Source organism: Perca fluviatilis, chromosome 8 (genome assembly GCF_010015445.1).
Source record: "Perca fluviatilis chromosome 8, GENO_Pfluv_1.0, whole genome shotgun sequence".
In the NCBI taxonomy this organism is placed as follows: domain Eukaryota; kingdom Metazoa; phylum Chordata; class Actinopteri; order Perciformes; family Percidae; genus Perca; species Perca fluviatilis.
In genome coordinates, this window is record NC_053119.1 from 41670128 (window position 1) to 41694264 (window position 24137).

Below are 24137 nucleotides of genomic sequence, written 5' to 3' on the forward strand. Positions count from 1 at the left end.
TACTATCACTTTTAATTTAGTTAGCATAGCAAGAATTTATTGACCAAATTTGATCAGATGTATGGTTGTATTTCTTTTATTTTAAGCACTGATTTATGCTTATATATTGTTATAGAATGGCCCACTGTGAACTAAACCAACATGCAGCATCATGTTAAACTGTTAATCACTGTAATAGTTCTGTAGTGGGATTACTGGTGTCAATGAAAGCGTGGATAATTACTTCTCAATTTTTCAAGTTTGTCTTGGAAAAACATGCCACACACAGCTGAAACATATTCACAGACAATTTATTTTTGATTGAAATTATTTCACATCATAGTTGTTATTTTTCCTGTTGAAGATCTTTTGTATTTTTATTACAACAGCCACATAGCAGCAGCAGCAGCAATAATAATAATAATAATAATAATAATAATAATGACCCAGCAGGAGAAGCAGATCAATGCGGAGAAAGACTGAAAAGAGAGAGAAACATGATGGGGGGCCCTTTCCCAGCTGCCAAAAAATGTTTTTACTACAAGGAATTATGGGAAATAGAGTTTTTTTTTCAGTCTGTCAGATTTGTCAGTCTGTGTCACATCTGACCCCGTTCCTTCTGTTAAGACTCGAGCACAGCTGTACACATCTTGGACACGGTAGAAACTCTTAATAATAACAGAGATATCAGAGAGCTAATGGACAGGAGGGAGGAATCAAGATGGGAAACAGAAAGCAAAGCACAGTGAGCTCCACAGGATACGGAGACACGGCAGAACAGAAGAGGTGCTTCTATTCAACCGTTACATGTTCTACAGTAATACAAAAACCTTCCATGATAACCTCAACATGATGGCCCCCAGGCTCCCAGTTTGGACTAGCGGCAGCTCATCATGGCCAAAAACCTGTGGGACGAGTTCAGTGACAAGACTGGCCACTTCTTTGAAGGAAAAGTTTGCTTTCATGCCAAGTTGGATGAGAAGATTAATGCCAGCAGCGAGTTAGCTTATCTTAGCATTAAGACTGGAAACAGGGAACCAGCTAGCCTGTCTTTGTCAGAAAGTAGTCTTGCATTGCCAAACCTTCCTCCACAGCCCTGCGGAGGAGGGTCTGGCTAGTCCACACAGCATTCTGGGATGGGAGAAAAACGTGATCTGGTTTATTGGCATTTCTTTAAACCAATAGGGGTGGGGGAATAAAATCAATACAGCATAATATCGCAATATTTTCCTTGGCAATACTGTATCGCTACACAGACGCCAAACATGGATCTATTATACATATACATATCTATATGTGTTGGTCAGCTTGTCTGCTTGACAATCCCATTTTGCAGCAATAAACTTGAAGGGAGATGAAGAAACAGAGAAATGTATCTTTTTAGATGAAGCGGATATTAACAAAGTTACCTTTTGGGGACATAATTTGAAATTGGGAAAAATTTGAAGTTGGAAAAACGGTATTACATTGCAAACTATATCGCAGAATATTGCAATATGTTTAAAATCGCAATACTATCGTCTCGTGACATAGGTATCGTGATGATAACGTCTCGTGAGGCCTCTGGTGATTCCCACCCCTATAAACCAATCCCAATCCTCTCGGGCGGCGCTAAGCACCGGATGCAGCCAAAGCAAGAGGTTGTCGGTTGTAGCTCGAATCGATCGGAGTTTAGAACGCCAACACAAAGACCGAGGGTTAGGGTTAGGGTTGGGTTGTTAGGTGTGGGACATCCAGCGGAACCGGAGCTATCACGTGAATGAAACGTGAATGATATAGACTAGTTGGAAGGTAACCTTACCAGCACCTCTAAATCTCACTAAAACAAACAACACGTTGTTGGATTCGGGGCTATTCCTTGACTTCCTGGAGTCGTCATCACTATGACGAGCAGAGACGATTTTTTCACTTTGTTTTTGTTAAACAAAACAAGATATAATATGGAAGTTTTAGAGATGCGGGTAGGATTTTGTTAGCTTGGGACAGTTTCCAGTCTTTCTACTAAGCTAAGCGGATGCTGACTGTAGCTTCATATTAAATGGATATGGACATGACATTATAAATCTCATCAGTCTTTCATCCAAAAAGCCAGTAAGCCTATTTTTCTAAATGTCAAACTATTCTTTTAAAACATTCAGACTTAGAATACATTAGGGTTAAAACAAAAACTACAGTAAAGTTACAACTGAATTCTCAGTTGGCTGATTTGATAATGGTCAGTCAGTGTGGTCCACCTGGGATATGATTACCTGGCAGGAGTATTATTTTATACATGACAATAGACAAACTTAAATGATTAAATTTCAACTAGGAGTAGCATCAGTCCAACAGTACCAGTATTGGTATTGGCTTTTTTGGAAAATCAATATCGACCAATAGGATCCGTCAGGACATATGGGTAGATCCTGGCAACAACCAATCAGAAAATCTTTAGATGGGATCTCTCCATTTCAGTCCTTAACCTCATTGAGATAGTGATCAGACCCTTTATCATATTTCAAACCTTTTATAAAACAAAATTACAAAATAAAAATACCAGATGAGGCAGCAACATGTACATGCAAAAAAATTAAACAAAACAAACGTATGATTAAAGTGATCAAATCAAAAGATGTCGGAAAATTGAAAGATATTATGAAAACAGGATTTGTTAGATTACAGTGCACTTTGTGTGAAAAAAAACAACAACCACACATACATAAGATGAAGGCAACACCAGCCTGCCAATAAGGGAGGCCGAGAGAAACGGAGAAAAGGATGAAGAAGACAAAAATGGTTCAAAGAGAAGAAGGGAGAAGACGACTATATACACTCGTATATACATCATACAGGATATGAACGAGAGCATGAGGTCCTAAAGCCAGGCCCAAAGACGGCCGTACACAGACCGAGTCTACAGGCCAAACCGTCAGGGTACCCAATAAATAGGAAACAAAGCATCTTATAGTGGACGGCATCCTGTCCTCTGCTGCAGCTTCTGCCTGCATACAACAAACATCCCAAGCATTCTGCAGGTCGACACAAATAAATAAAATGGATGGATGCAGTCAGAGAGAGGCCGACTGGGGGAAAAAAAAGGGTGGAAATCTGACTTGTCTTGTGTTTTTTTCTAGGGCCAAGAAAAACCAACCCAAACCCAGAGCTAGACAGAGAGGAAAAAGAGATCTGGACAGTTACCACAATACATGGCAACATTTTAAGGGAATGTAGATGGGGCAAATATGGCAGAAAGGGGCCCTTTTTCCAATCTTTTGTCCCTTATAGCCCATTGTGAGAGAATATGTACAATAATTTAGTCCCATCCTGTGATGAGAATGATTCATCCCAACAGCCTAAAAATGTCCCCCATGTATTATGGCGTAATATAAATACAGCAGAACAATTCAAAAACAGGCGGTGTGACAGATAACAATAGGCAACTCATCCACAGCTCCACTAGAGGCACTGAGACTCTTTACCCTGACCTCAGCAGGGGTCAGTGTCCACAGGCAGGTCCTGACAGGTTCCACTTGATACACCAAGCAGTACTGAAACCACACTCGGGTTGGCCTGAAGAAACAAGTGCGCACAAAACTAAAAAACTAAATTCGATGACAATGTTTGGCATGTGTCCTTTCTTCTTCTCAGAAACCGTCTCAAAAAGAGCCAAAAATAGCGGAGGATATGAAAATATACAACTCTCAGCTGGTGATGGGTCTTGTTTACAGGTCCACCTTCAGAAGGACTGCAGTCCACTATACAGGTCTACGTTACCACCATGGCATGGTGCACAGAGATCCATGTATGGCTGCCCTCTTAGTTGGCTTCTTGTGTTGTATTTTGCAAAAAAAAAAAATAATAATAGTAATACAAAAAAAAATAAGACAACAGGGCTTGTGTACTTCATGACTGTCAGGACATAATCCAGGAGAGACAAGAGTAAAGGAGGTTTTTAAAGACACAAATTATAAATATTAGGCAGTCCCAGACCACCCAGCTACTGCTACACAACTGTCTTATTAAATAGTAATGGGAGATCCTCAGTATGTACGCTGAAACGAATGAAAAAGGAAACAAATGTTCCCATCGCCGTTTAACTTTCCTGCAGAGTTCCCGAAATGTTTCTGAAATGTCATCACTGGGGGTTATCTTCATACATATGTTTTTATTTAGAAACACACAATATATGAAAGCACAGATGTCTGAAAAAATATGTTCATTCAAGTTGATAAAAACCATTTTTTTTGTTTTCTTCCTTTTTGTGTGTGTGTGTGTGTGTGTGTGTGTGTGAGAGAGAGAATGTGTCATGTAAGTGGAATAGGCACAGTCTTGCAACTCTTCTTTTCTCAGAGGTAGCACCTCATTTTCCCAAATGAAAGACTTGAAGAGACCAGAATTGGAACATGAAAACCGAAGCCAAAGTGTGCGATTCGTGAGCGAGGACTGAGGAAATTCAACAGTTCAACACGTCTGTTTTGGAGAGCTACATCGGGGATCAGGTTGGAGAAGAACTGGAATGTGAGCTGCTGTGTCCAGCCTTCAATCGCACAAGGGCTGGAGAGAGAAAAAGAGACGAAGGCTCAGGTTCTTCCTCACGACACAGACACACAGAGGCGGGCCGGAGAGCTGGACTTTAGACCGAATCTGAAAACTGAGGGACCATATATGAAAGACAGGGCAAAAGATGAAGAAAGACAGAGAAAAGTGTCCCTTATGTCTAATGTAACGGCTCCTTGCATGTCCTCTGATCATACGGTTCTTGGAACATTGGTGACAGAGGGTAAGGGGAGCGGCGAGGTCCAGAAAGATTTCTCATTTAGAAAACAAAAAAAGTGATGCTGGCGAGACGGTTGCTTCCTGGTGATGATGATGATGAGGATGATGAAGGCTCCTCCTCTGACGCAAACGTGTCAGAGATGTTCTTGTTAGGTGATCCTCGCGCTGGGATGATGTCAGCGTTCCTGGTCTAATGATGGGCGGCGATGGAGGTGACATCACAACACAATTGTTATGTAATGTATCTCAGCCTGTGTGAAGTGTGTGTATATGTATATGTGTGTGTGTGTGTGTGTGTGTGTGTGTGTGTGTGGTTATGTGTGAGGGTTGTGGTTGAGCGTGGTTGATCACCAGGCCTCTGTGTACCGAACATCCACGTCTTTCAGGTTGGGCAGTTTGGCCTGCAGAGAAAAGACACAGACAAGACAAAAAGAGAAACCACATTAACACCTGGAAACATGCATCTGCACTGATATATAACCCCTCAAGTCTGCAAACTATGGTCAATTTTACAGCTCTGTAATTTACTGATCATTTCAAAGAAGTTCCCTGGAAATAACTATGTAATAATTTGGTAGATTTATTTGGAAAAGGGTGTCCCTAAAAGGAATATTTGGCCACTTTGGGGTAGCAGAACAAGCTGTTAACATAACTATATGAAGTTGTTAAGGTGAACATGTGAGCTAACACAAGGAGCCACATTAGAACTTATTCTGAGTGTTTCTGGCTACCTACCAAATGTGAGACCAGTTTTAACTCACATTCACATGTTATCTGTGTTTTGGTCTCCAGTAACTTCTGAGAAAAAACCCTTCACTAGTGGGCAGGTAGTGTGCATTGACTTTATCAGGGCTTTTTCACTGTGAATAGCCGCCTGCTGCTGGAAATGGGTTTGATGAGAGTGGTTAAGTTGTGAGTCGTAAAACCAGAATGAAAGAAACTAAAATGTTGCGTAAAGCCGAGGGGAACTGCATGGTCAGGTGATAACTGTGGGTTTACGACAACTTTCACATTACATAAAGCCTTCGAGTCCATTGTGAATGCAAAAATATTGATTAGTGAAGCGTTAAGTAAATATTCATTGATCATTATTTTATGACTGAAAATGTTATACTCTTTATGTGGAATTGTATGCTTGCCTTTTTATAGATTTCTCATTTCTACATGTTCAGCTGACCCCCCCCCCCCGACCACTGACTACAAGACAATTATTTGGAATGCATGAATTGGAATTGTACCAATTGCCTCAAGTTTTTCTGTAATGCACAGATAATGTTAAATATGATATATACAGTATGTTACCGGGGATGACAGTTTACATATTGAGCCCCTACTGTCATCGTATTTCAAAAGCACAGTTTAGTAAGCCAAAACAGAGTGAAAGACATGCATTTTCATATATTTTGTACTATCTATTGTTTTAGCTACATCATCTTTTTAACCTAATCTAACTTTCCTTCTACTTAACGTTTTTATTTCTTGCACTACTTTATACATTTATGGACTCGCTCTTTTCTTACTTTTAATTTTGCCTTGAATTTGACTGTGAGCAACTGCAACTGAACAATTTCCCTGAGGGGATCAATTAAGTCTTCTGATTCTGAAATCAGTATTGTGCAAATAACCTATTTGCAGTTGGTATGAGTTGTCTTGCAGTATTACCTTGAGGTCCTCGTATGTGTCAGCTGTGAGCTTGGTGCTGTTCATGTTCAGACTGCACAGACTCTTCATGGCTGGAATAGGCAAACAGGGACAATTAGCCACAATTAACTTGTACATTTACAAACAGCTGACTCTTCAAGCAAGGTCTATGGTAGCTGCGGTGTTCCTGGCGCGAGGTGCGTGCGCCATAAAATTACGTCACAACAGCTGTCGTTTCCAGCGCAGAAGCTCCGCAAGTTATACTTTATACTTTTTATTGATCCCCAGTGGGGAAATTACTCTCTTTTTGTTAGAAATCACTACACACAGGCCTGAAACACACACACACACACACACATAGACACACACAGACACACAGACACACAGACACACACACACACACACACACACACACACACACACACACACACACACACACACACACACACACACACACGACCTATTCACTCTCTTCTTCTCTACTACTTCCTGCTTCTTCCCAGATTATTGGGTTGGTACCAATGACTGTAACTTTGTACGCCCCCTGGTGTTTCGGAGAATACTGCAACGAACAACGCGTTGAGCAAAACGTCTCCGTGCATGCTCGCAGCGCGCCAGTACAACCGAGCCTTCACGCCTTCAACACAGTTAACATGCTGACTCTCAGCATGTCCTTGTATTCTGACTGTTTTTAGTTAATATAACACTGCTAATTTTAAATTCAATTTTATTTTTTGTGTCCAATCAGAATAGATGTTATCTCAGGACACTTTACAGATAGAATAGGTCTAGAGCACACTCTATATTCCTACTACTACTAATGCAGTGATATGACTTTGTGTGTGTTTTCTTACAACTGAGAGCCAGCAGACCAGCATCAGTGACGGGAGTCTCACACAGGTTCAGAACCTGAAGACAGGCCAGATGCTCGGATAACAACCTTAACCCTGCATCCCCAAACTGAAGGAAGGAAAAATAGAGAAAGATGGAACATATGTTAGACATCTTTTGGATCATTAGTGATTACATTCATCTCAAGCAGGCTAGACTACAGTAACGCTCTTTTTGCAGGATTATCCAAACAATCCGTAGGACGCCTCCAGCTAATTCAAAATGCAGCAGCCAGAGTCCTTACACACACACCTAAATTTGAACACATTACGCCGGTACTCCAATCACTTCATTAGCTCCCGGTACAATGCAGAATCAATTTCAAAATCCTGCTAATAGTCTATTACAGGGGTCTTCAATGTTTTTTAAGGCCAGGGACCCCTTAGCTGAAAGAGAGACAGAGTATGGACCCCCTACTGCATATAATAATATTAATACATTTGATTTATATAGCGGTTTTACAGTTAAACCCTGGTAAGTACAATTAAAGCAGGTGAGGCAATAAAACAACACAAAACATAAAAACAAGCATATTAAACAAGTAAGACGATAAAATATATTGTTTACAATTGAGTTGCATATTACACTGGGCCAAATGAATGATGTTTATACTGTATTCTTATTTCTGTTTATGCTTTGTTCTAATGTTTATGCTGTTTTTTTATGATTAACAAAACAAACAGATACAAAACATACAATGCGCAACATGTACACATCCCACTCAACAAGCCCACTCCTGGATTCCTCCATCCTCTTAAAATAATCTGTCTGGCTATCATCAAACTAGTGTGGACCCAGCTTCCATCTCATTTAGGATTGAGCCATCTCCCAGAACAAATCATCTTGGGCTGAATGGAACCTGGGTCCCTGCAGTCCCACATAGGTTATCATGTATTGTCTATGCTGTAACGATAAGGTGCCATATAAATAAATTGTCCATTGCCGTTACTAGTGTGTGTTTGTAGTTGTGTCGGTGCTGTGTGTATACCTGTGTGGACCAGAGGTTGAGCTGTTTGAGTGAAGGCAGCTTGATGAGCTGCTCGGCACAGGCACTGGTGACATTGGTGAAGGCCAGGCTCAGGTTCTCCAAGTTCCCAAAAGAACCTGAACTCAACAGGCGGGCAAGGTCTGCATCCTAAATTTTGAGGGAAAAAAAACACTCAAGATTGAAATAGTAAACCCAAGTATGATAATTGATGTTGGTCAGGTCATATAAAAACTCTTATTGTGTGCAGCAGTGACGGCATCGGTGTAATCTCACCGTGGACTTTGAAGGCAGAGTCAGCCGGGTGGGGCCTCCTTTCCGTTGCTAAGGAAAATAAAGACAGAAAAAAGATGGCGTCTGAGCCTCAATGTCTTGCAGGAAACTTTTCAGACAGTAGATGGTGTGTGTGAGCAGCTGCATGTGTGCTGCATTCAAGTCACATTGAGGGAAAAAAAGACGTGACAGTTTCAAACATAATAATACCATGTTTGAAACACGATGTTACAGCAACTCTCTCTCACTGTATCATCAGACACAGGGCTAACCGTGGACACATCCAAATGCTTCTAAGTTCTTTCCTTATTTTCTTCCATGTTTTCGGAAAGAGATTTTAGCCAGAGGATATTTCAACTGCAAAGACAAAACTGAATCCTTAATATAACCACCCATTACAAACTCCTTAAAAAAAGTAGGTCATAAATTATAATTTGTGAGAGATTTATGACTTTAATTAATGTTATTACTGTAAACGCCAAACAATACATACAAGAATATGATTATGGTGGACACAGAAGCTGGGGTTTAATAGCTATTTCTTTATTTAAAGGCACCTTGCTGATTTCGTTTCAGTGCCTAGTAGTGCCCCTAAAATCGCAAATGAATTCAGGGCCACTATTATGTCAGAGTGTAGAAAAAAAATGCCTATACTGGACATACTGGTAGGATACAGGATACAATCCATCCTGTACATATTTATGTACACCGCTGCTTAACATTTTGCTCTTGGGGGAATTACTAGAATTGTTGGGTCTTTGTAGATTATAGAGTGTGGTCTAGACCTACTCTATCTGTAAAGTGTTTGTGATAACTCTTGTTATGATTTGATACTATGAATAAAATTGAATTGAATTGAATTCACATTTAACATTTTCCTTACGTGCTATGCAGAAAGTGTATGAGTTGTCTTTGTTTATGCAAAGGTGCACGTTCAGTGGTTGCCTCCTTGGACTACCTCTACATATAAACCAACAGCTCAGTTCTGCAGACAGAGTCAAGTGGCTGTGACTCAGCGTGTGAAGCATGCAGACTTAGCTGAGAGGGCCAGTTACTGTTACTGGTCTGATCTTTACTGTTCCAGCATTTCAGGTCCAGACGAGCCCTGGGAATTTTCACACTCCAGCGTTGGGAGTTTACTGGGAAGTGTGCGACAAAGAAGAATTATCCGGTTAGCCGTGGTCCTTCTGGAAGTGACAAGAGTGGAGGGGTGGGAAACACCAGAGGCCCCACGATACGATACTACCACGATACTTATGTCACGATACGATATTATTGCGATTTTAAACATTCTGTGATATTCTGCAATATATTGCAAGTTATTACCTTTTTTCATCTGTTTTATCTAAAAAGATACATTTCTCTGTTTGTTCATCTCACTTTTGACAAACTGACCTACACTGTGATTTTATTATTCTAGTCCCAAAAAGTAAAATTCTTGATCGATACTTGCCATCTTTGTATCGATACAGTATTTCCACGGAAAACATCCTTTGAGGGATACGACTACTTCAAGCCAGAGCTCAGACCAGAGATGTGAAGAACATTAGTACGGTAGTACGACTACAGATGGAGTTAAGTGGGCACATGGTCATTAAAACCAGGCAATGAGCGGAGGTGGCAAGTGGAGAAACATGACTCCATGTCCAACAAAACCAGATTTTTGCTGTGACATGATGATGGCAGCAAATTATGTTGATATCTGGCTCCTTCTTGTCTGAGCAGTACAGGCTATTTACAATGGAATATCTGTGCATAGTCACTATTGTCTTTGTCTCTTGGTACCAGGGAATCGTCATTGAAGTATCACGCAGTATCTAACTTCAGCTGTAGACTGTGTGCAATTCTTCAAAGTCTTGTCACTAAAATCTGGGTTTCAGGTTGGTTTTAGGAACATGATATTCTTCTCTGCTTCTCTTCATAGTCGTCAGATTCATCTACCAACCCTTACAGAGATGGCTCAGGTCTGTCTTGGACCAGCTCTTAGTTATGCTGTTCTAGTTTTAGACTGCCGGGGGACTTCCTTTGACACACTGAGCTCCTCTCTCCTCTCTCTTTCCATCTGTGTGCATCCATGTCCCAGAAATGCTTGTTCCTAACTTAGCTCTGGGGAGCTGATTCCCCGTAGTCCTTATGTTTTCTCGCCTTGCAGTTTTCCTTGGATTGGTGTGGCACCTAAATCATGGTTCCAGCTGCCGCCGTGGTCCTGCTCAGCACCCTGCTACGCCCGATATGCCCTGCTATGGCCCGCAACGCCCTGCTACTTCCTACTACGCCCGGCTACACCCTGAACTGCTACTATATATATATATATATATATATATATATATATATATATATATATATATATATATATATATATATATATATATATATATATATATTCCATAGTCATAGTTCCATTCTTCATTCCATCTTTATTGTTCCTAGAATTGCCACGGTTCATTAGCCTGACGTGGTCATACTCAGATTCTAGTCCCCTCGAATTTTGTGGGCGGGGCTAAGTTCGGCTGGCATCCAGGCTAACGGTTCATCATACCAACTGCTATAATTATTATGAATCACATTCTCTATATCTGTAGATCTATATCAGTGTCTCTGTGTGCCAACCGGCAGTGACAGATGCCCGCCCACCAACAGCCTGGATCTGTCCCAGCTTTCTGCCTAAAAGGGAGTTTTTTCCTCACCACATGAGTTTTACATGAATGAGATGAGAGTATATGAAGACCACAATGGAAATAAGTCCTGGACTTTATTGTGTTTTTATCCTCGATTGTATTTGTTGTCTTTTTTTCATGTGTAAGGCATTCTTGATACAATTAAATAAATCAAATAAAAAATCCAGTTGTTCATGGCCCCCGTTTGCTCAACAACGTTATAATGGGTTATTGTAAACATACATTGTCAGGCTAGCCACTTGTGCTTGTTGACTCCAAGGAAGTGAAGAAGACATTGGTCGGTATATACAGCAGTCGTGTCGTTGGTTGTAGCAAAGTAGCAGCAAAAGTACAAACCCTAAGACTAGAGTTATAAAGACTCACTGCATACATACATGAAGACATGTGCGATGTTTGCAGAGCCAGGTAAACATGCCGCAGCAAACCCCGCCCCCGCTGCTGCACACAGGTTGTGGCGTATTTGTCTTTGTTATCGTTCTTTTGCGCATGCGTGTTGGACAGCTGGAGCGCCAGAATGACATTTACTGTGTTGGATCTTACAAATAGTTTAGGCCTGTGACAGAAATAAATTGCTATTAGCTGTTGTTTGACACCTCTATCTGCTCCTGGTGATGGTTTAAAAGTAAAACCAAAAGCTTTGGAATTGCAACAAAGCCTCAGTACTTTTTTTTTTGGAGCAACTAGTATTTAAAGTGCAAACTTATAGAGAGTGTTCTATCGTACTTCCTCAAAGAGAACATCACGTTCATTTGACGCAAGTCAGGATTCCATCTTTAAGGGCGCACACAACGTGTGGAAGAGCTCCGGTAACGCTGTGATCACTGGTCGCCCCGCTCCACTGCCAGAGCTGTGGCCGTCTGAACAAACTTCTCTTTAAGATAAAAACAGTGATACATTTCATGTTCCTGTACAATAGACGATGAAGCTGTTCATGCATGACGCATCGTTCTTCTAAATGAACCTTGTGCCTTGCCTTTGTTCTCATTGTATCCAGTGCGTGCTTGGTTCTTAACTCCTCACTTTAACAGTTGCTGTGTTTGGAATTGTGGATTGACAAGTAGGCCACATGCGTCACTGAGGACACAAGAATTTGTACGTAATGAGGAACTGGTGATTTCCTGTGAGAGAGTGTGTGTGTGTGTGTGTGTGTGTGTGTGTGTGTGTGTGTGTGTGTGTGTGTGTGTGTGTGTGAGAGAGAGAGAGTGTAACTCACCAGTTCTTTGAGCTCTCTCTGTCGGTCGCAGAGCTGCTCGTACATGCGGAGGCCCACCTGGGTGCTCTCCAGGGTGGAGATGATCTGCAGCTGGGTGTCTTTGTTCTCAATGATGTTATACTCCAGCATCAGACACAGGATCTGGACACACATGTCAACAATTACACAGTGTAAAGGGTCACTCCACGGATGTAATATGAGACAATCAGTTATGAGGAGTACTACTAAGCCTTCATTTTGTACACTTAAAATGTATAAATATATAAACACAGTTTACCGATTTACATGTGAAAATAACGTTGGCTCTATAAACGCTAAAAGTATATTTTTCTGTGGCTGCCAGTTACAGCATTCACACTTTATACTGGACTAATGTCAAAGATTTGGTTGTTCTCATCACACTTACACACAACACATAAGAAAATAGGGTCCAGGTTGAAAAAAAAAAACAGTTTTAATGCGCCAAGAGACCATGAGAAATTATTAAGAATGAAATCATTGATAAAATAACATAAACATGGACTTGCACAGATAAGGGGAAAAAGATTAATTTAAACAATTTTAGCATCAAAAAAGGTAATGGGTCTGAATCATTTTTGAATGCAGTATACCTCCACCATGGTCTGGTTTCCGCGTAGGGCCAGCAGCATGCAGGGACCCAGCTTGTTTTCAGCCAGAGAGAGCAGGAACTTCTTGGTCTTATAGCAGGAGCCCATCAAGATATGAACCTGGACGAGATGAAGACGAGGGGCAGTTGTTAGCAGCCACGCATTCATTAGCACACATTTATATTTGAGGCAGAGCTGGTGGATATGGAGAAAATTAAATATCATGATATTTTTGACCAAATACCACGATATCGATATTGCAGCAATATTGTAGAGTTGTGGTGCTTTAACAAAATATTTACATAATGAGATTTTTGAAAAATAATCAGCAATAATGTGGCTATAATGACTAAGTGGGTAAAGCTTAATTATAAAACAGTGAGAAAAGTCTGGTAAGTAGGGCTGGGTATCGTTAAAAAGGTTTTGATACCGGTACCAATACCAATACCAATACCGCGACTTTAATACGGGTTCCCCAACGCTACTTTTTTTCCATACCAATTTCATAAAGTCCATTTTAATAAAAAGAAATTACAACATCATGGCACGAACCCTTTATCTTTCAGCTCCTACTGCGCGAGCGCTCTCTGTGTAACGTAGAGTTTCTCCTGTGTGTCTCTACGACGTTTAACATTAGACAGCCAATCACAGACATTATTAGATCTTGGTAGAAACACGCTGCATTCTTATTGGCTCATTCTTACGAGGCATTTTTCGATACTCGATACTAAGTAGTCAATTTGGTCGGTGCCTAAATAATATTGAATTTTGTACCCAGCCCTACTGGTAAGTTCTGAAAATCACATCACTATACTGTAATGTAGCCTTTTAAAACCAGGAAATATCATATAATAATATCATATAACGATATTACAATGTCCAATATTTAAGACGATATCTAGCCTCATATATCGATAATATAAATATCTTGCCCGGCCCTTGTTGAGGCTGACTTTGTGTGTCCATACACTCACCATACTGGCAAACAGCTCGCCATCGTCATCACAGGCCACGCCTCCTGGACTGTAGAGCTGGAACCAGCCATCTTTACCTGAACGCACACTGAGTAGGCAGGAATGGACCTGAAACCCACACACAGACACACAGACTTTTTTTTATAAACTCTAGTTGCTACTATGATGAAACCGTGGTAAACGTGCACAAACACACACAACACTCACCTCCTGCCTCGGGTCCTCAGCAAACCTCTGAATAACATATTTCAGTTCCCTATTTAGACAGAAACATTAAGACACACATGTCAGGTTGTTTTCAAACTGGAATTGAACTAAATCTGTGAAGAACAGTTTATGATGTTTGAGTTGCGTACTTTGTGAATTTGGCATGTGCAAGGGCCCTGGAGAGAGGGAAGACAAAGAGAGAGATGTGAGATATTACAGCCCCAAACACTTGGCAAATATGATAAAACAAACATTAAACTTAAAAAACTGTAAAACAGTTAAACAAATCAACAGTGAAAACGCCTAATTCTTTTCCCGAACACGAGAAAATAAGAGTTTACTTGCAAAACGCAATGCGCGAATAATCTTTTTTTTTCTCCATCTCTGTTTTGGGATCATAGGAGGCCAAAATCGCAACTGCCAATAACATTTGGATTCATTGCACAGCCCTGGAGATTTTCTAGCAGTGAAGATTTCCCGTTTACAGTGTATACAAGCATTTTCTGGAGGTCAGTGAGAGTTCCCCTTTGTGCTACTTCTTACAGTGACGTCAAGCTGACGACACAGTAGCACAATGTTACTTTATGTTGGTGGATACAGTCAACATGCTCAGATTTCCCAGGTTTCCCAGGGAGTGGATACTGTACACAAAACAGCTTGTGAACTTCTAGGAATTGTTTGTTACTTTTAGATGACATTTTAATGATCCCTGTGGGGAATGATTACAATCATGTTTTAGTAGCAGCTGTAAGGTGATATTAGATAAATATATCAGGTCAGAGAAATGGAATCAGTTTGAATGAATTCCCTAAAATGCCATGTTTTTTATGGTTGTACTAATACCTCAGCAGTGAAGTTGACGTGTGCAGTTCATCACTTTACACATGTTAACCCGGGCTCAACCTGCTACTTTTGGCATCTCCAGAAACTGTAGGATCTCCACTAGAACTTCTAAATCAAAAAACTAAAATTCCTAGGAGTTTACACAAAGTTCTTACATATAAAATGTGTCTGTAATGATGAAGACAGGATGAGGAAGGTTAAAGGAGAAGTTTGATCTGAAGGTGTATGCTGTGTGTAAGCTATTACAGGAGCAAGTCAAATTATGTTTAAAAAAATAAATAAACGTAATTCATTAAAAATGCATTAAATAAATTAATATTTTGACATTTTGGAAAATACGCTTATTTTGCTTTCCATGCATAGAGTAGTATCAATCTTCTAGCAAAATGTTAGTACTGTAGTAGTCTTTTCACTGTATTGTAGTAGTCTTTTCACTGTACTGTAGTAGTCCTTTCACTGTACTGTAGTTGTCCATTCACTGTACTGTAGTAGTCTTTTCACTGTACTGTAGTAGTCCTTTCACTGTACTGTAGTAGTAGTAGTCTTTTCACTGTATTGTAGTAGTCCTTTCACTGTACTGTAGTAGTAGTCTTTTCACTGTACTGTAGTAGTCCTTTCACTGTACTGTAGTAGTAGTAGTCTTTTCACTGTTCTGTAGTAGTCCTTTCACTGTAAGAAGTGATACCTATTTGCAAAACGGTCCAAGCATGAAGACATGAGAAGAAAACTATTTGCCTTCCTGTTGTATTCAGTGCATGTTACAGGTGTTATTTCTGCAGGAAACAGAGCATGTTAGTGTCAGAGTGTGTGTGTGTGTGTGTGTGTGTGTGTGTGTGTTGTGTACAGGGTGCTGGGGAGTATTGTTGCCTTTCCTAATGACGCCTGAAGCCAATCGACCAGGCAACAGTGGCGCAGGTGAGCACCAGGTGTGTCCCAGAAACAACAAGGGGTTCGCCAGCCGACGCTAATGAATCCAGATCAGCCATCCAATTACAAGAAAGACTCGGGGCAGGTTAGAGCCAATTAAAGTGGTCTCTCTAGGGAGAGAACAGAAACCCCCTGCAGTTCATGACCCCCAGAGGCGTGTTTAGGTACCTCATCCACGTCAGAAGCCAGGCCCCAGCAGGACCCTCCTAGAAACATGTATCCACCCCCAGAGAGAGGGATTTAAGGGACTGGAAGCATAAAAACTGTTGCAGTCAGCCTCACCAACAAGGCCCCATTTTCCTGAAGATACTTTTACTTAAGGAACATTTTCAATGCAGGACTTTTACTGTAACAGAGTATTATTACAGTGTGGTATTAGTACTTTTACTGAAGTAAAGGATCTGTCAACCACTAGGCTGGGCTGTGTTTAGGTACTCCGTCACGGATTGGATGATCACATGACCATGCCTCACAGGAAGCAAAGCTTTGTATCTTTATAAGGATAACACGTAGAATGTTATGCATTTTACAGCTTCTAGATCATGCAAATGGTTGATTCTTTACAATTGTTTGAAGTTGGACAAGTTCTTAGTGATTTTTTCTTCTTCTCCTGTATTGTCCGATTATGATGAGTTAAGAACACAGATTTTACATGAAATGTCTGTCCAAAATCCTGAAATGTTCTGGTGCACGGATGATGACCAATTGGAGTGGCTGTTTAAATTTAATATTTATAAGTTGGCGACTTTTGTTTCTAAAGCTTGGCAAAAAAAGACTAGAAGGTGTATTTGTTTAGGGTATGTGGTTACTTTGGCAGCTGGTCCTTTGTGCTAGGTAATGGGGTCTTGTAAGCCCGTGTGGGCTGGGCATATTTTATTGTATGCATGACACAATCATAAAAAAATATTCATTCATTCACTTAATGTTTAAATTACACATTATTATCTCAGTGTAGGACAGCACGGTGTTCTCACGAGATGACTGACTGGGTCAGGTGAAGTTAGCAAGGTGAAGTTAGCAAGCTAACTTCGTTAGCTAACTAACATCAAGGTTAGCCAGGGGAGTGGGGAGGGGCAGCTGGAGCAGACACAGACACTTCATCATACTCCGTTAAGGTGTATACAAGGAGTAATCCCCCGGTTACTGAAGGAGTTCTCTACCTCTGTTAACGGGGTAGGAGAACTAGGATTTTAACCGGGGGAAGGGGTTTACATAGCCTCGTGAGACCGTCCTGATCTGGCGAGCTCCAGTTTTCCACTCGCAGATCGATCTGGCATCTTGAGATAGAGAAAATTTGGAGCTGTTCGCAAAACGACCGGGCCAATCAGCGTTGGTTTTGAGGCGGGTTAGGTGGTGATAGACAGATGGTTTATCCAATCAGCTAACCAGTATTTTCAGACAGCGTTAGCCCTAATTCTGTTAGCCGCTTGCTAATGCTTTTTTCTCTTGGATCCTTCTTTTGGAATATGGACCGGGAACCTGAAATGGGGCCTTTTATTCCTAAATTCTCGTTACACAAACGGCAAATCTCCTTTACCGACATGTTGCTTGCTTGCTGAGCTAACGAGCTATGCTTTGCCTGCAGCAGCAGGGGCGGGCTTGTGGTTGTATTTTCATACGCTTTGTTGATCTGATTGGTTGATTTGACTCGTCTATCACCAACATAGGTGATAGACTGATGGTTTATCCAATCAGCTAACCAGTATTTTCGCCCCTTCCCAAAAGTTCTCCAACGGAAAGTTCCCAGATGGATATGCCGAGCAAATGCAAAGCGATCCATCTGGCGGAGTCAGGTTAGGGTTTACATGGCGTCTGAGAAATTGGGGTATTACCTTAACCCAAATATAATCATTTTTTTAAACTGCATGTAAACGCACTGACTTTAGTCTTTGCATGCTTATTTGTACATCATGAGTGCTTAACCCTCATGCCCTCTTCGGTCATTTTTGTACATTTTTCTCAAGTTTTTTTTTTCATTTCGTGATCATTTTTGCTGTGTTACTTCTTATGGCATGAAATTTTGTAGGAATCCTTCTTTTCAGTCAAATTTTTTAAATCCAGTGTTTTTTACTCTTACATGTCTTTTATACTTAAATGATTCATTTTGTACCCTCTGGACACCTTCGAGGCAAAAATGTCCACGCACACAAAAACTGTTATTAAATCATCATATATCAATATTTTTTTCTGCTTTTTTTTCATGAATCACTTAAACAACTTCTTACCTAATCAAAACCACCAAACATTCAATCATTTTCAGGATTTTAACCCTTTAAATGCCAGTTTATGTATTTGAAGTATGTCATTTTTTATAAAAAAAACCACAAAAAATGATTTTTTTCCCATATAATGAATAATATGTAGATGGGGCTTTGGTGGGGATTAGAGGCTTGGATATGTCAAAGATAAGCAACAAAACTGATTTGATTGCATTAGTATTTTTTATGTAATTCCAGATACTCCCTCTGGACACCTTCGAGGCAAAAATGGCCCCATTGACTTCCATTATAACCACATGTTTTGATCTCACTGCCTTTACAGTATAAAACCATGCATTCTGTAATGTCAGCATTTCATTTGGAAGAAAACTAGTCATATTTGACATTTTTACAGTATTTCACCAGATTCAACCATATTTGCTTTAGCCCGCGTTGCAATTATGAAATTATATTTTTTTGTGTGTGTGTGTGTGTGTGTGTGTGTGTGTGTGTGGGGTATGTGTGTGTGTGTGTGTATATATGTGTGTGTGTGTATGTGTGTCTGTGTGTGTGTGTGTATATATGTATATTTGTGTGTGTCTGTGGGTGGGTGGGTGTGTGTGTGTGGGTTGGGTGTGTGTGTGTGTGTGTGTGTGCGTGTATGTATGCGTGTGTGTGTATGTATGCGTATTTGTGTGTGTGTGTGTGTGTGTGTGTGTGTGCATGCATGTATGCATGTCTGTGTGTGAGAGAGTTTGTGTAAATCTGTAAACAAACAATGATAATTTTAGTGGTGAAAAAGCGCACCTTACTTTAGCCAGTTATATTATGGAGCCGTGTGTGTGTGTGTGTGTGTGTGTGTGTGTGTGTGTGTGTGTGTGTGTGTGTGTGTGTGCGCATGCATGCGTGTCTGTGTGTGAGAGAGAGTTTGTGTAAATCTGGGTGAAAAAAGGGCATCTTTTGAAGGATGCATTTCATGTGTCTTTGAAGACGTGCTTGAATAAAAACATTGTCTCCTCGCTTTAGTTGTAAACAGAAACAACTATTAGTGTGTTGATGCACCTGGCTCTAGAGAAGGAGAAAGACCTGGAGCAAAGAGAAGGAGCAGCCTTCATCTTCCAGCCAACTGCAGGACTCATCTGAAAACACAAGATTCTAGTCTGACAAAACTCGGGTCACTGGTGTTTTTCCCTAAAACCCCCCCCAAAAAAAAAAAAATCCATTCCATTTTTTCCTGACATTGAATGGACAGTGAAGAATTGGCAAGTCTGGTCTCCATCTAATACTGAGACGCTGCGCAACATTCAAGCACCGACCGGCATGATGCCAGAGCCCACGAGATATGCCATATCAAGAATCCATGATGTGGCCTCCTCTTTCCACCTTTTCTTCACTCTTGACTTGATCCAGCTGATTTAGGAAATGACAAACCTAACGGGAGGTGTTCAATCTCAGGATGGAGTGATGTGGATGCTCAAGAGATTTTAACATACATGGGACTTCACACTTGGCTGGTGTGTACCGGTCCAAAGGGGAATCCACCCGGAGCCTGTGGGATGTCCATAGTGGGAGACCAGTCTTCAGGGCTACCATGTCCCACAAACCATTTGAAATGATAAGCGCCAGTTTACAGCACATGCAGGAGACAATGTTTTTATTCAAGCACGTCTTCAAAGACACATGAAATGTATCCTTCAAAAGATGCCTTTTTTCAGCCCTAAAATGATCAGTGCTTGCTTACAGATTTACGCAAACTCTCACACACACACATACACATATACACACACATACACATATACACACACACACACACACACACACACACACACACACACACACACACACACACACACACACACACACACACACACACACACACACACACACACACCACACATACACACACACACACACACAGCTACATAATATAACTATAATTTCATGCATCGGCCTACAAGGGCAAAATGGTTGAATCTGGTGAAATACTTTAAAAATGTTAAATATGACTAGTTTTCTTCCAAATGAAATGCTGACATTACAGAATGCATGGTTTTATACTGTAAAGGCAGTGAGATCAAAACATGTGGTTATAATGGAAGTCAATGGGGCCATTTTTGCCTCGAAGGTGTCCAAAGGGAGTATCTGGAACTACATAAAAAATACTAATGCAATCAAATAAGTTTTGTTGCTTATCTTTGACATATCCAAGCCTCTAATCCCCACCAAAGCCCCATTCCCCTATGATTTATTTTATGGAAAATAATTAATGTTTTGTTGGGTTTTTCATAAATAATTGTTACTTCAAAGATTTAAAACTGGCATTTAAAGGGTTAAAATCCAGAAAATTATTAAATTTTTGGTAGTTTTGAGCAATTTACAAGTAGTTTAAGTGATTTATGAAAAAAAAGCAGAAAAAAATATTGATATATGATGATTTAATATCAGTTTTTTGGACATGTACATTTTGCCTCGAGGTGTCCAAAGGGAGTATCTGGAACTATGTAAAAAAAACTAATGCAATCAAATTAATTTTGTTGCTTATCTTTGACATATCCAAGCCTCTAATCACCACCAAAGCCCCATCTAGATATTATTCATTATATGGAAAAAAAATCATTTTTTGTGTTTTTTGTAATAAAAAATGAAATACTTCAAATACATAAACTGGCATTTAAAGGGTTAAAATCCTGAAAATGATTGAATGTTTGGTAGTTTTGATTAGGTTAGAAGTTGTTTAAGTGATTTATGAAAAAAAAGCAGAAAAAAATATTGATATATGATGATTTAATAACAGTTTTTGTGTGCGTGGACATTTTTGCCTCGAAGGTGTCGAGAGTAAGTTTTTTTAAGGAGGGCATGAGGGTTAAACTAATATTTACAATACACAAGTTGGTTCTGTGCCATGTGAAGTGGCAACACATTACAAAGTGGGGGGTCCCACAACAAATGGTCCTAAGTCTAGGCCCGGCCCTGCTCCCAAAGCTTCATTACTTCATTACTACTACACCCCCTCCCCCAATCTCCTTCTGTATTGTATGACAATGTTGTTTTTCATGTATGGTATAACTTTGCTGCAAAACCAAATGTCCTCCGGGGACAAAATAAAGTTGAAAACTGAAGTTGAAAGTTGTCTCATGTGATTTATGGCAGCTGGACATTCAGATGACACAGTTTACAGATTTTACTGAGTAAATTAAATTGAGCATTTAAAGCTTTTTGTTGGGTCATTTTAATAATTAATAAAAATAATTAATCAATAAAATGTGTGTGTGCGTGCATATGTGTGAATACTCACTCTTTAGGGAAGGGGATGGGCTGCAACAGGCTGGCAAGAGCAGGTCTCCAGTCATCGTAGCCCGATCTGACGGAGACAGACGGAAAGGGAAAGAAAAGCGAGATGAAGAGAGGCAGTGTAACAATGTAAAGAGGAGGGTGGAGCCTGGAGAAGTGAGACTGGACAACAAAAAGATGGAGGAGTTGTTGAAACATGAGCAGCTTACCCCGGTTAGTGTGATATTGTGCCTTGTTTGTTATCTGGTCTGACGGTTGAGCCGAGTAGGTTTATATGCTGGTGTTGATCTTAATCAACTGTTCTTGTTTTTATGTTGTTGTCTTTAAGCATTAGCATAACCAACTTGTATTGTATAGGGCCACATCTGTATGTATTATTTATAGCTTAATCCTTTTATCTCTTTTTAGGGTGACGTCTTACCACCAGTAGGGTTGGGCACCAAGACCGGTGCCCCGGTATACGGCCCCGGTGCCTAAACGACCAGTATCTACCGGACCAGATAGCAACGCGGATTTCAGTGCCTCATTTCGGTGCCACTTAAATGTCTGCTCAATTATGTGTGTAGCTTCAGGTAAAATCCAGAACATTTTCAGTTTGGCCTATTATATTAAATTATCTTATAGAAAGATGCTAAGTTAGTAAACTTCTGAAAACGTTGGAAGAAAGAACAAAAAGGTCATAAAAAAAGATGCCAAAAAGGTTGAAAAATGTCGACAAAAATAGAAAAAACGTCCTAAAAAGCGACAAGGACTTCTTTAATCTCCCAAACCCTCCATTATAAGTTGTCGGAGCACAAATTATACAATTCCAAATGTAAAAATACAAAAACTGTGAATCGTGTTCTACGGACAATTTCTGTTAAAATATACAGACATTCAACTGTTAATACACAGATGTGTGTTAGAGTGAGGGACAGTGGATGTAAAACTCACAGCATCTTGAGGATGAGAGCGAAGCAGCCCAGCACTCGGTCGGCCTGCGCTGGCAGCTGGATGGACAGAGTGTTGACGGCCGGGCTGACCAGCAGACAGTCGATGAGGTTGGGTTCGCTGTCGCCCCCCGACTGCTCGCCCTTCCGCCTGGTGTTGGCCGAGTTGTTGTTTCGCTCCAGCTCCACCAGGATCTCGCTGGAGTTGACAACGGAGGGAGGAGGTGAGAGGGGCAGGGAGGGCGTCAGGGAGGAGATGGGAATGGACGGGGCAGGGTTTGAAAGGGGGGCGGGCAGAGGTGGCTGAGGAGGACTGGGATTGGTGGAGAGGGGTAGGAGGGTGGCGGGAGGCGGTGTTGGAGGCTCAGGGCGCAGCAGACGGAGCGGCATTGGGGGTTTGCGATCATTCTGCTGCTGGCAGCCATTTCTGATCTCCTTCAGGCTGGGGGAGTTGTCCCGACTGCAGGGGGGGGGGGTGGGAATAGGGGAAAAAAGGTAATTGGACCACATACGAAAGCTATACTCAGAGCATGGACATTCAGTGTCAAACTACAGCAGTAACATAATGGAAGTATACGTGTGCTGCCAATGAAAATCTGGATCTGAGAATCAGAAAAGGTTTTATTGCCATAATAAGTACGCTTATGTGGAATTTGCCTTGGTTAAAGGTGAATAAATAAACAAACAAACATATTAAACATTAATGTGAAATAAACAATAAATACAGAAAAACAAATACATACAAAATAACTGTTGCATAAGACAAAAGAGGTCGAATCTGTTAAGTGCAGAATTTGCAAAAGATATATAGTATATGTAATGGGCAAATGTGAAGTTGTCCTGGTTGAAGGTTAGTGCTTAGGGATGGGGGGGTCAGTGGGGATCCGGGGCCTTGTTGGTGAGGCTGACCTAGGATATCATGAAGCATGTTTCTTGCAATGGCTGTTGATATGTCTTCATCTTTGTACTATATGTGTAACTGTTGTCTAACTCTATGTGTATTTTTATTTTTATTTCTCCTTTTTGAGCAAAATGAATTTCAGTGTAAACTGACAACAAAGTTTTATCGTACCATTTACGCAAGAGAAGCATAATAAGGGGAAGGGAAAAAAGAGGTGAGATGTTATAAGAGCCAGGAGAGATGGGTACCAGAGTGATGGTTCCTTTGTGTGCTGGAGTTTTGGAAAAAATGACTAAGAAGGAGTCTCTGTGGGGTGGAGGAAGCTGAGGAGATGACGCTAATGAGTTAACCTATGCTTGTACATCTACAGTCAACAAAAAGCCCCCATGGAACACACTGGAAACAAACATGACCATTTAAATATTAATCACTTGAATGAAGTCAATCAGAATCATATTGTTTTGTTTCTCTAATGTACCAAGACATATGTAAATCTATTGGCAAAATGAAATCCCAGATGTTGTACAAACAGTTTATATATATATATATATATATATAAAAAATCTTTTTCACAAGGATGGATTTAGTACACACAGCGGCATGCAGTTGCTTTTTATTCCCATGCAATGAAAATTGTGTGTGTGTGTGTGTGTGTGTGTGTGTGTGTGTCTACTGACTGACCTGTTGATGAACTCCTCATAACAGGAATAAATCGCAGCGAGACAAACTGCCACAAGGTTTGGCAGGACCCGTGGGTGTGGGCACTGCCCTGTTGGCCCGTGCATGCTGCAACACACATGGCTGCAGGTTAGATACCGTGGTCCCATCTACTGAAGGTTCAACA

At 40.6% G+C, this 24137-nt stretch overlaps 1 protein-coding gene across 1 annotated transcript in view; it reads right to left on the reverse strand.

The window, feature by feature from the left end:
• Positions 1 to 272: 272 nt before the first annotated feature.
• LOC120563837 (c-Maf inducing protein) overlaps positions 273 to 24137 on the reverse strand; it is a 62494-nt gene continuing 38629 nt past the window's right edge. Inside the window, exons 9-21 of the mRNA XM_039808261.1 lie at positions 23975 to 24079; positions 22397 to 22852; positions 21468 to 21533; positions 14354 to 14380; positions 14205 to 14253; positions 13998 to 14105; positions 13027 to 13143; positions 12416 to 12556; positions 8528 to 8575; positions 8255 to 8401; positions 7230 to 7335; positions 6397 to 6467; positions 273 to 5135 (exon numbers count right to left, since the gene is read on the reverse strand). Coding sequence (XP_039664195.1) covers positions 5082 to 5135; positions 6397 to 6467; positions 7230 to 7335; positions 8255 to 8401; positions 8528 to 8575; positions 12416 to 12556; positions 13027 to 13143; positions 13998 to 14105; positions 14205 to 14253; positions 14354 to 14380; positions 21468 to 21533; positions 22397 to 22852; positions 23975 to 24079 — 1495 coding nt within the window. The 3' untranslated portion in view covers positions 273 to 5081. The remainder of the gene's footprint in view (positions 5136 to 6396; positions 6468 to 7229; positions 7336 to 8254; positions 8402 to 8527; positions 8576 to 12415; positions 12557 to 13026; positions 13144 to 13997; positions 14106 to 14204; positions 14254 to 14353; positions 14381 to 21467; positions 21534 to 22396; positions 22853 to 23974; positions 24080 to 24137) is intronic.